This window comes from Chironomus tepperi, unplaced genomic scaffold (assembly GCF_022539635.2).
Source record: "Chironomus tepperi strain 1889 unplaced genomic scaffold, CSIRO-AGI_Ctep_v1 contig_89, whole genome shotgun sequence".
In the NCBI taxonomy this organism is placed as follows: domain Eukaryota; kingdom Metazoa; phylum Arthropoda; class Insecta; order Diptera; family Chironomidae; genus Chironomus; species Chironomus tepperi.
Genome location: NW_027226211.1, coordinates 858,653 through 871,012, shown reverse-complemented (window position 1 = coordinate 871,012; position 12,360 = coordinate 858,653). Strand labels below are relative to the sequence as shown.

Below are 12,360 nucleotides of genomic sequence, written 5' to 3'. Positions count from 1 at the left end.
AAATGGATATAGTCGACTGGATTGATGTTGGTGTTGATTTTTGGTGTCACAAGTGGTTCTGCTCTAGCTAAAGCAGCCTTTGTTGGCATTAATGGACGTGCCATTCTGAGTCGTGCAAATCTATCACGATTGTCAGGAACAACTGGTCCAACTTTAAGTGCTGCTGGCTTGATGATCTCTACAGCATCTGGTGTTGCGTTTGGCTTCCTGGAATTGTGATTGTACTGACTTGATTCCTTACGTTCAACTTTGAGATTCTTTGGATTTGAGGATGAAATGAACATGCATTCTTCTTGGGTAGCACCTTTGGCATCTTTACAGTAATAGCATGTCATGTCGCCTTTCATGACTTTTGAGCATTTTGACCAATCTTTTGTATTAAAGTCTGTCAATGCTTGATTTAAGTTCTTTGTCTTGAACTGTGATTGTGGGAGAATCTCAAAGTCCTTCTTGCCTTCATTTTGTGGAGCAACCTTAAGATGTGCGAATTTTTCATGTTCATCATAGTCATCAACATCACTGTTATATCCAGCAAGCTTATATGCGCCATAATCACCAGCATCTTCCATTTCACTCTTGTATTGCTTTGCTGGACGTGGAACCTTTGCTGATGGAGTTACTGGTGACTCTTCTTGATCCTCACTTTCTTCATCATGATTGGCTGGCTCTTCTACTTCCACTGGTGACTTGTAGTTGTGACTTTTCTTACTCATGTATGCCATTTTCTTGTCTTCTGGTTCTGATGCGTAGTTGCATGACTGGAATTGGAATTTTTTTATAATTTTGGAACTTAAGCATGTGAAGCTTTCAATTACATACCTCAGAAGTATCTCCAGTCTCTGGATCTTTACATTCCGAGCAGATCATTCCGTCTTTCTCAAAATGCTTACAATTTCCAGGCTTTTCTTCAAGTTTAGCTACTTGAGCTTCTGACAAAGCCTTGATTCTTTGATAATCTTGGTTGTTATTATAGCTATAGCTTCCATGATCCTCAACATCATCCTTTGGATTGTCAGATTCTTCCTCTTCATCACCACCTTCTTCTTCGTAGCTGTCATTGGCACTTGAATCATTTGTGTACTCATCCTTGCCATCAATGTATTTTGAACCTACGTCAGAGAAGTGCTTGGATAGGAATTTATTGTAATGGTCGTCGTACTTGTCGGGGCTTCTCTTGTAGCGACCTTCTGGAAGGTTTATAAGGGATTTTGGTAATTTGATGGATATTTTTGGAAAAGTTTTAAATCGAACACAAAGTCAACTGGATTTCTTATGAAAATCTAGTTGACTTTGAGCTCTAGTTTCAAATTAGGTTGTCATGTAGTATGTAGTCTGTTTACTACTGTCGGAAAGCAATCTGAAGTATAGAATCGTAGTATTCTTAAGGTACTTAGATGATGCTTTATTAGAGATTTGCTCAGTTGTTATGTGTTTCGATCGTTTCTGTGTAGACAAAGCTTGATTTGATTAGATGTATGACTAGTTCTAGGAACGACAAATTGCATCTGAACGGCATTAATCGTCGTAAGAACCAGACATATAATTAGTCAAGTAAAATCATGTCCATCAGGCAGTTTAAGCAATTTAAGCATGTAAAGATCAACAAATCAGTCAACTTACGATTAGCACCATGTGCTGATGAATGTGACAGCATCAAAACATTCATCACGACAAACAGAACTGCAATTTGCATCTGAAAATCCACAAAATATTCACAATTAATAACTTATAACCTCAAAAATAATCAGATCTTTACCTTCATGATTAAGTCTTTAATATTTTATTATCTATTGTGCTGTAAACTTTTTGAATTTTATTTGTTCAATTGAAACATAAGATTGATACTAAAATAATTTTGTCCACAACATAGCGATTTATATCTAAAAAAATCATTGGTAGTAAATGCATCGCATGGTCGACCATAAAATTTGACATTAAAGCATTTTAAAGAAATGTTTTTCTTGTATGTTGTCTCAATCGATAGATTTGGCAAAAAAAAGAAATGAACACACCAAGTCATTATCAAACCAAAGTGGAAATCATTACTGCATAATTCTTGTTTCATTATTTTTGTCTGCTTACTGCTTACAGTCAAGTAAAGAAAAGTTTCTCAGATTGAACTTCCACCAGATTTATGTGGAACAATGAGAGATAAGAAGACAATAAGCATTATGAATGCTATACCGGCTAATACTACTTTATAGTTGGACGTGTCAATGCAATTGGAAGTTGTTTTTTTTTTTTTGCTAATAGGTTCATTGATCTCACACATATGCTTTTTGTTTTTCTTTTCTTTTTTGAGAGATTGTGTCATATACAGTTCAAGGGAGATTGTCGTGTGATTTGAAAGTAAAACGTTTTGATGACAAAGATTTGTTTTGAGTTATCAGTAATCAGAGTGATGTGATAATGGAAATTTAATGATGAGAAGGTTCTGGAATGTTCCTTTAATTGAGTATGTAGAGTAAACATGCTTTCTAGTGCTGAGGCTGCTGAATTGTCTTGATCCGGCCCATATAAACATACCAGTGTGTCATAAGGTTGTTAAATCCTGGAATTGAGTTGTATGAACTCGAGTGGACAAAAATTTGTTGTAACTTGCTAATTGCAAGATATTGTCCAAGTGATGATGAATTGATTCCTATTGATCCACTGTGAATCGTTGGTCCCATTGATGACTAGTTCTAACTTCTTTTTGTCCACTCGGGAATTAATCATAGGACTCTTTGCATTTTAATTCCGGGATTGAAAACTCTATTATCACCGCTTTTCACAATTCTATAAATTATGAGTTTAAGTCAAAAGGCAGCGAACGATTGAGCCAGTTTTAGACGTCAACTGAGAAAGGCCAAGGATAACAGCTGATCTGTACGGTCAATGAAGTAAGTAAGTGTAGTAAATGAGATGAAGCTTGGATGAAGCTGAATCCTAGATAATAGAAAATAAACGAACGATTAATGTCATCAATTGAAGTCGATATTTCTGAATCTATTTATAAATGACATAATTCATTATAACATAGTTTTGTCAACTCAGGTCCCTTATCTTTTCGGATGAGTCACATAAACGAGTAAGAACTTGCAAAGACATGATAATTTGGGAACGCTTGAGCTTACTTATCTTAATTAGTGATGAAACTCAAGCATTTGCTAAACCCCAAAAAGTGCTGAAACTAGAATTCGGCCAAGAATGCGCAGACTGTACTTAGCCTAACCACACCAAGTATCAACCTCACCTTCTCACGGTTTAGATTTTCATTCCAAATCACATTGTGGGTTGGAGTCAAACGGGGCTCTGGTTAATACAGGGTTCGTTGGCCCAGCAAGCCTTCGTCCTTAAACGAAACACTTAGGGACCAAAATGTAGTGTTGATATCTTGCATTTTACTTCGAAAAAGACAACCTTTGCAAAGGTAATGCAAAGGCAATGTTTCTCAAAAAAATCTTCGCACAGTCAGAGGCAATGTCATTTTCAAAGGCAATCCATATGAACACTGTCAAAAAGAGAGAAACCGGACTATAACTAACCTACAAACTTAATTACAGCCTCTCAAAAAATCATCAAGACTAAATTTTCTAATTTTTCTGACGTCAAGTGATGTAAGACTCAAAATAGCAAAAAGTGACTGTACATTGTAGCCGCGATAAGGAGAAAATACACTCGATCAGAATAAAAGAATTTCTTCAGACATACACGAGAAGTCTTATCAATATTTTAAAATTCCAATGACATGTTCGCTAAATTATCATTTAGATTACTGAAAGATTGAACTTGACAAAGCTACTAGAAAAGGTCAACAGATGAAAATTTCAAAGTAAAAATTAAGTCAGTTCTTTATTAAAAGAAATATAAAAATTTGAGACATTTTAGGCTTCTGTGTCTTCCTTCTTCAATGCATTTTGGAAGTTTGTAACAACCTTTGATCCGAGATCCTGTTTGGGGATTAAAAATCATCAGATATTGCCTTAAAAGACATGAATATCCACAAAAATTACCTTAAGCTTGTCACCAAAGTCACTCAAATTATCGACAGCCTTTTTGATGTTTTGTTCGCTGAATGTTGATTCAATTCCAGTCTTGATGGAATCAAGGATGTTAGCTGTGGTGGTTTCAGTTTCTCTCTTTTCGCGGACAGCGCACATTGCCAACTATTAGGAAGTAAATTGATTAAATTTGCATTATTTTTAGGTATTAATGCCTTGAACTTACTTGGACGAAGAAGAATACTGCAATAAGGATCAATGTAATTTTAGCCATGTTGAATTTTTATGGATGCCTTGAATAAATTGGGCCAAGAAAATGTTCAGTGATCCTAACAGCTCGAAATTCTGTTTAAAAATGAGAAGAACTTCGTTTTTTGACAATTATAGATGAAGATTTGGTAGTGATTATGCTTAGTTCTCCTTTATTCTCTTTCTCTCGGCCTTTCTCAATTCTTTTTTTATGGATGTGTACCTGACTTTTTACTATGCGTTTATGTTTAAACGTATTTTTATGGATTCTAATTCCGAGAGACATAAATTGAGCGCTGGAGTTTGTATGGATTCCTGCTGAATTTAAACAAGAATGCATGCAGAGTCTCAGAAACCTAAGTCGATACTATAAGAAAATATCGACTCGAATCGCTTCAACTTCTTATTTCCCGGAAAGCACACGACGTTAAAATGTTCAAAAATCAGGCCAAGGCTGACTGAATCTAGTCTTAGAGCGAAGTCAGGCTAGACTGGGAGTGATGTCACTCTTTCCTGGGTCTGGATTTTTTGCCACTTCGACGCATAGTGCTATCCGGCTATAATTCAATACGACTTTAAGCTCTTTCCTTTAAATGACACTCAGGGATGGTACGACAGAATTATTCTATTCTAAGCTCTATAGTGAGCTTAGTCTTACTAGTCTCCAAACTCTATGTGACTTCCAAAAAACTACCAAAAAGTTCATTGTGTCGCTCGGGATTATCATAAACAATTGGAAAAGGATTGGCCATAAAGGAAAGATTCTTTCATGCCTTTTTTTTTATTCAACTCTTTTATTGAATGTTTTGGTTCACAATAAAATGTTTACAATAAAAAATAATTTATGCTGCATCTGGTACAGCTGCATCTGGAGCCACTGTTGATGTTACTTTGTCGAAGAATTTCTTCACATTCTCACCGAGTTTGTTGCCAAGATCCTGTCAAAAATAAGAGAATTGTTGAAATTTTGGAAAAAGGTATGTCTTTAGGCATGAATTAAAATGGATGTTCAGCATATGGAGATACATCTTAACAATGCCATAGCCAAATAAAAAGTCAAAATCTATTGATAAGCTTACCGTTACGGAATCTGTGAATGTTCCAATATTGGTCTTGAATTTGTCAATGTTTTCGGGACTTAATCCTTTTTCAAATCCCTTTTGGAGGGTCTCAAGTAAACTTGCACCAGTTGTTGTTTCAGCATTGGTGTCCTCAACTTCTGCTTCATCACATAATGTCAACTGTGGATTAATCAATGAATTTTGGAATTAGAATTGTGTTTATATATTGGAAGTCAGGAATTTGCAATGAATTTGAGTAAATATTGGAACTTTTGAATTTCTGGATGTGCTATTCGCTCAAGAGCTCGCCAAATCAAGGCACTAAGTGACGCTTTTAGTTTGCAGCAGAGCTTCAATTTTATATTCAATCAAATTGGCTTTGACATACTTTTTCATACAAATTTTGATTAAACTTCAATATTTAGCTTGTGTTTTGATCATAAGGAATCAAGTATATCATCATTATTATCAAGAATCATGCAGACAATCCAATATTTACCTGAACAATGACGAAAATCACGAGGAAAAACACAGCCAACTTTGCCATCTTTCACAATTCAAATCCTTTAGGTAATTAATCGACTCAAACTTTAAACAGCAGCACGACTGAAACTGAACTAAAGTGAATATTCATGCTTTGCATCTTATATTTCCACTCCTTCTTATCAATTATTTAATTTCCTGCAAATGTTATTAAATCCATTTATTATTGTTTACAATCGGACTTTAGAAGCAATTAAAAATCGAATAGAAGCTAAACTGTGATTTTGCAAAAAATTTCCAGCTACATCTAATGATTGTGAAGGCTGAGGCTGATAATAGGATGACATAGTTCGATGATCCTGAAGAGATTATAAAGTATGAAGATAGATTTTGGACAGGATCTTGTTCGATTTTAAAAAACTTCGATTTATTTCGATAGAATTCGTTCAAAACTGAAGGATTGGGGATAAATAATGTAGTACTTGGACGAACTGTAAGGAACAAGCAAAATCTGCAGATTTGAGCAACTATGATCCATGAAATGTAAGCCAAATCCTAGTATGGACTTGATATTTGAAACAGACAAGCAGTAACCATCGATAGAGCTAACTTCAGCGCTAACTTCATGTTGTTTACGAATCTACAATAGAACTAGATTTTTTGACAAGGTTAATATTATTTGGAATGTGACTAAATAACTTATTACTCCATCACTTAATTCAATTAACTTTATTTGTTCCCTTTTTGACTTCTGTAAATTGAAATTTATTCAGTATGAGTTCCTGGTTGCCTATATGCTACCAAAAAGAAAGTCAAAAGCTTAGCTGTTCACTTAAAAATATCAATTACGCTTTATTATTAATTTAAAACAAATTTATAGGTACATGAAAAATCATAAGAAAGTGATGTCGAGTATGCTTAACTTATCTTCTTTGAAATGTCTTTCATAGTTGACTTTGCGTCGTCGTACAAATCAGAGGCAGCATCCTTGGTGTCATCCGTTTTATCAGAGAACCAGTCACCTACAGACTGTAATGATAGATTGGGATTTGTAGTAAGGTTTTGAGAAGGTTTAAGGTAAATCAGAGGTAGAAGTCGACTTGAGTCCATACTTGGTCCATAAAATCAGAGTTGAATTCGAACTCTGAGGCAAATTAATAATATAATTACCGAGAATGTGTTTTTGATTCCTTTCACTGAGCTTTTCCAAGCATCTTTCACGTCATCCATGAAGTCAGCTTGTGTGAACTGTGGATAGATATTGAATGAATTGTTAAATTTTGGAATTTTATCAGTTTGTTAAAGACAACACGAGGAAATGCACGGAAATGATGGTAAATTTCTGATGAATTTTCAATTTTCTCCCTCTTGAAACAAGGAAATATGCATTAGACATTTGGAAGTCACAAAAAGTGTGAAATTCCATTGGATTTCATATGGATTCCCTAGGTCTGTGTCCCAAGCCTTGTCTGTTTTGTGTCTATGCCGTTTATCTTGAGGTTCTTTCTATTATAGTTCTGAATTGGATCTTTTTTGTGTTATAAAGTAATATAACGTAGCTGATTATGTAGTACAGTGCTGAACTGTATCTTTTTTTACACTTTTGGATATTAAAAGTTAGATTTGTGCCATAGAAGTCGATCATAATTCCCATATATTCCAAAAACAGTTCTACAACTAACTAAATACACAATTTGAGTATCAAAAATCACAAAGAATCAAACATCCTTTAATTTTCTTTGTGACTTCAATTTTGAATGTAATTTATGAACAACAAGCGCGTGGAACTAATCAAAATGATCCAAAATTGACCAAGATTGATAAAAATGAGATTAACTAGTCCACAATTTTAAGTAACACATAATAAACTTCCACTTTGCAGCACAAAACTCAACACTTTCAATCCACAAATTCACAACTCTATTACCTGAATAATGCACAATAGTGCAACAAAGAGGAACAAAATTTTCATATTCATGTTTACAAAATTGTTTTTTTGTTTAAATGCAACTCGTTAAGTTCTCAACCTATCGTGTCCGACGCTATACACTTACTAAAAACTGTCAACATGTGTACATGACAAACGTATATGATTCTTTTAAATTAGTTTTAAATTAAATTATTTGTACATTCACAAAAAAAAGTAAGAAAGATTTTTTTATTATTGGAATGCCTGAAAATCAGAGTCGGTGCATGATTCAGAATGTGTCACTTACGAGACGCCTCCGCTGGTGACATCCAATTATCGTCAATGTAAAAAAATCTCACTTTTCTTTATTTCTTATTTTTGTCATTCGCGGAAGCTTTTGGATGTTCGATTGAGCATTGTTATGACCTTAAATTAAGCAGCTTCTGTATTTAAATTGGTGCCCGTCTGATAAGATGCGATAAAATTATTCATGGCCTTTATGCGACATTCTTTTATTGAATAAATGAACATCAAGGCACAAGTGCGTTTTAGAATTACGATGTGGATGTTTACGGACTGTTGATGATCAAGTTTTACGATGATAATGCACATAAAAAAAATTATGACGCAAAATGTTGCCTGATTATTAACTACAAAGTTCAGTCTTTGTAATGGAACGGCTAAATTATCTAAAGTGGATGAAGTAGACAGCAATCTATAAATCACATGATTATAGTGAGGAATTTCACAATTGTTGTGAAAGATATGACTAATATAATGAATAGAATAGATCGGGTGATGCTGTGGATATATGCTTAGATACTAGTGTAGAGACTATTATATGGTTTGTTGCTAAGTTTAGTCTAATCTTGTATAATTTAGCCTAATATAGACAAATCTAGGTTTAATTTAGTTAAATCTAATATAATCTAGTCCAATTTTATATAGTCTTGTCTAATCTAGTCCAGTAGTTTAGTCTAATCTATTGTATTTTGGTCTAATCTAGTCTGATTTAGTCTAATTGAGTCTTAGCTAGTCTAGTCTAGTCTAACCTATTCTAATTCAGTCTAATCTAGTCTTAATTGGTCTAATCAAGTGTAATATGCTCTAATATAGTCCAATCGTGTCTAATCTACTCTAATCTAGTGTAATCTAGTGTAATATAGTGTAATCTAGGTCTAATACAGTCTAATATAATCCAATCTAGGTCCAATTTAATCTAATCTAGTCAATTCTATTTAAATCTAGTCTAAATTGGTATAATCTAATCAAATTTAGCATAATCTAGTCCAATCCAGTCAAATCTAGGTCTGCTCCAGTCTTATCTTGTCTAATTTAGTCAAACCTATTCTAATCTAGTCTAATATAGTCTAATCTAATAAAATCTAGTCTAATTGAGTTCAATATAGTATAATCATGTCTAATCTAGTCTCGTTGAACCTAGTCTAATTAAATCTAGTCCAATTTATTCGTTTTTCAATTAAATGCTTTATTAAATTCAAATTCACGTATAAAATCTTACAAAAAAGTAACAAAATTGATATAAAAATAGCACCACGCGCCGCCAATTCCATCTAAATTATTCTAATGTTTTCATCTTGATCAATTCTTAATAACTTGAACCGATCGTCTTTGTAGTTCACGTTCTTTGGCACTTCGCATCTCATTTTTCGTTGACGCTTGCACAACTGATATAATATCCATAAGTAAATCATAAAAATGTGTTCGAGTCGAGACATATTCACGTCGTGGTCTAACTTGATAATTATTTTCATCAGCCACATCGCGTTTCATTGTTGACTTTTGTGGAATTTTGATAGTGTCAAGTGACAATTCATCTGAATATTCATAACTTGATGGATCTCGGATGGGCGTTGATGAAATCTGTTGGATATAAAAGATTCTTTATTAGAATTTATGATAATTACATTGTAAACTTACAAATGTCACTAAAAGTAATAAAATTAAAGCTACAATGTGCTGCATTCTGTTCCTCTGATTCCAAAATTTTGACTCTTACTGATTCTTTTTAGTTCTTATATTACTGACTGCAATGTCGACAATTGTTTATTTTGACATCAGCACATTCTTGGATGTGTTTAAATCATGTCTCAAGTATGTCAGCAGTTCCAAATGATTGTAATGAATAATTGACCGTGAATTTATATGCATAGAAAAATTTTTATTCAACAAAAAAGTACAAAAAATGGCAGTAACAATGGTAACAAAATGTGAAATGGATGATTGGCACTTAGTCAGCACCAAAATCATCCATCATCACCCAACAATCAAATCCTCAATAAATTTATGTCATGATGCTTTCACCGTTATAGTAGACAGAGTAGTTCCTTGAGTTTTTCTTGTTGCATCGATTGCACTTGCGTTGTGGCTTCCTTCTGCATTTTCTGCATGTTTTTCTGGTTGCTGTTCTTGTCTTATGGGTTGTTGTCTTTGGTCGGCAAGTTGTAGTGGTAGTTGTGGTTGTGGTTTTCGGCTTCTTAATTTTGACAATGACTGGCTGGACACGGATATTTGGTGGCTTGTATTGAATGACTGGATTACATGGCTTTTGTGCTGGTTGATGAACAACTAGTGGTGGAGGTTGGACGACAATTGGCTTTGATTTGATGTAGACATTTGTGGGTTTTGGACGGACGACAATTGGTGGCTGTTTGTAGACATAAACCATTTTCTTGTTCTTGTTACATCTTTCACATTTGGGTTTGTTGCAGTTCTTGCATTCAGGCTCATGCTTTTCTTCAGATGATTTTTCTTCAGATCTTTCCTCGGATGTTGAGCAGTCTTTATGCTTTTTGGCAACTACATGATGCTTTTTAGATTCTGACTTTGATTCACCTGAGTGGGATACTGAATCTGAGTAGTCGTGGGCATAAATGTGCTTGGTGTAGACTTTTGAATGTTGTTCATGTTGTTGTTCCTCAGATGACTGATGATGGTAGTTCTCTTCTTGATGCTGGTCATCGCTGTCTTTTTCCCATTCTTCTGAGATGTTGTACATGTCTTGGACGGAATCGGAATCATGATGTGGACCCTCACGACGTGAGTATTCATGAAGGTATGCATTTCCATGTGAATTTTCCTTTGATTCTAAGCTTTCGTCATTTGAATGTTGGTTCTCGTAGAGAGTGTGGAATCTTGGTTCCTCACTCACGTCATGTTCTTCATCTCCATGATCCTTGAATTGGACGGTGAATGGTCTTCCGCTGTATGCATGGATATGCTGGAAATGAGAATTGATTGTTAGATATTTAAGGATGTAATGTTAAGGACTAGATTGTTTGTGTCCAAAATTGAATTGTTGCTTTAGAAAATTTGGAACTTTAAGTCACAAATCTTCAATTTAAGCTAAATTTGCTATCTTAATTAAAGTCTATTTACCATAACAGTGAAGCCTAAAAGTACTAATAAAGCTATAAAAGTTTTCATTGTTCGAATGAGACACCAGAACGGAAACTGATACTTTTCAGCTCAATTTCATTCGCTTAAATATAAAATTGATTTTCCTTGAATTTCTTTTGGACGTGAGGTAATGTGAAAATAAGTTTTGTGTGAAAAAATATGATAAAGCTATGGAAGTAAAAATATTTTGAGCTAGTTGAGAATAGTTCATGAAAATTGTTTAAATATTTTTATTCCGCCGGTGAATATTATCAGATTATGTCAACAATGTGCGTTAGACAAAAATTATTTTGATTTTCTTGTGATTCATTAAGTATACGATGTAAGAGACTGCATACATATTGTATGAAAATGCACCTAATTATTATTTTGGGAAGAACATAGTTACTTTTTCTATCGTTTTCAACTAAATCCAGAACCCAGTGTTTAAGGAAGCTAGGGTTTTCCCAAATATCTGGAGTAACTCTGGTTTGTTACCAAATTTCATTTTAATCCTTTTGACTTAGTTAAAATCCGAAGTAATTCAGACATGATGTCAAATTCAATTTAATTCGATAGATTCTGTTTAGACTTGGCATCTAATCAAATCCACGACGGCCTGGATCTTAATTTTGGATTTCTTCCCGGCTTGTGTTAATTCATTAATAAATCCAAAAAATATGTCAAAAATGCTTTTAAATATTGTAGTACAGTAACTACACTATTCAAGAGTCAGGAACATGAAGTTTAGCGGAAAATTAGAATCGAGAGCTAGTAGATTTCCTTACGAATAAAATAGCGAAAGAACGGACCTTAAAGAATCAGATTATGCCAATTATAGATCAAAATGAATGCCTTAACTTACAAATTTGGCCTTGAGTCAGAGTCATGTTAGTCTGAGACGGATTTTCGGCCATTTCTGGAGCATGAGCTTTTTAGGATCATCATTGATGAATGACCAGCGATAGAGCCAGCTTCAGACGACTCCTGTGGGAGGTCATGGAAGTAAGTATGATTGATGATTCATCAAAAGATAAAATTGAATCTAGTAATTCAGTGATTCATACAGTTCGATGAAGTTTTGGTGGTAAAAAATTGACAAAAATCTGAAAATCAAGCAAAAGATCTCTTTCTTTGCAAAATTATTAGGTATGATTGGAAATTAGGAAGGTATCTGAAAATTGTATAATTTGTGAAAAATCAATAAATTTCTTTAGAATTTCAATTCAAAATTTCATTTTATTCATATTCATTTAAAATTAATCAACAAATTATA

The 12,360-nt window shown here is 33.9% G+C and overlaps 1 protein-coding gene and 1 long non-coding RNA gene across 2 annotated transcripts; both read right to left on the bottom strand.

The window, feature by feature from the left end:
• Window positions 1-5,035: 5,035 nt before the first annotated feature.
• On the bottom strand, window positions 5,036-5,949 carry LOC139086892 (uncharacterized). Its single transcript, XM_070635522.1, has 3 exons — window positions 5,793-5,949; window positions 5,312-5,473; window positions 5,036-5,170 (listed from the first exon to the last, which is right to left on the bottom strand). Exons 1-3 carry the CDS (start codon window positions 5,838-5,840, stop codon window positions 5,075-5,077), a joined length of 306 nt encoding a protein of 101 aa, XP_070491623.1. The 5' UTR covers window positions 5,841-5,949; the 3' UTR covers window positions 5,036-5,074.
• Window positions 5,950-6,603: 654 nt separating this feature from the next.
• LOC139086865 (uncharacterized) lies at window positions 6,604-7,855 on the bottom strand. Its single transcript, XR_011544074.1, has 3 exons — window positions 7,704-7,855; window positions 6,947-7,024; window positions 6,604-6,805 (listed from the first exon to the last, which is right to left on the bottom strand). It is a non-coding gene; the product is annotated as an uncharacterized lncRNA (long non-coding RNA).
• Between the last annotated feature and the right edge of the window lie 4,505 nt (window positions 7,856-12,360).

Coding starts and splice junctions, on each gene's coding strand:
- LOC139086892 (XM_070635522.1), bottom strand. CDS start 5,840: ATGGCAAAGTTGGCTGTGTTTTTCCTCGTGATTTTCGTCATTGTTCAG. Junction 5,474..5,792: donor TGATTTTCGTCATTGTTCAG/GTAAATATTGGA, acceptor ATTAATCCACAG/TTGACATTATGTGATGAAGC. Junction 5,171..5,311: donor CATTCACAGATTCCGTAACG/GTAAGCTTATCA, acceptor TATTTTTGACAG/GATCTTGGCAACAAACTCGG.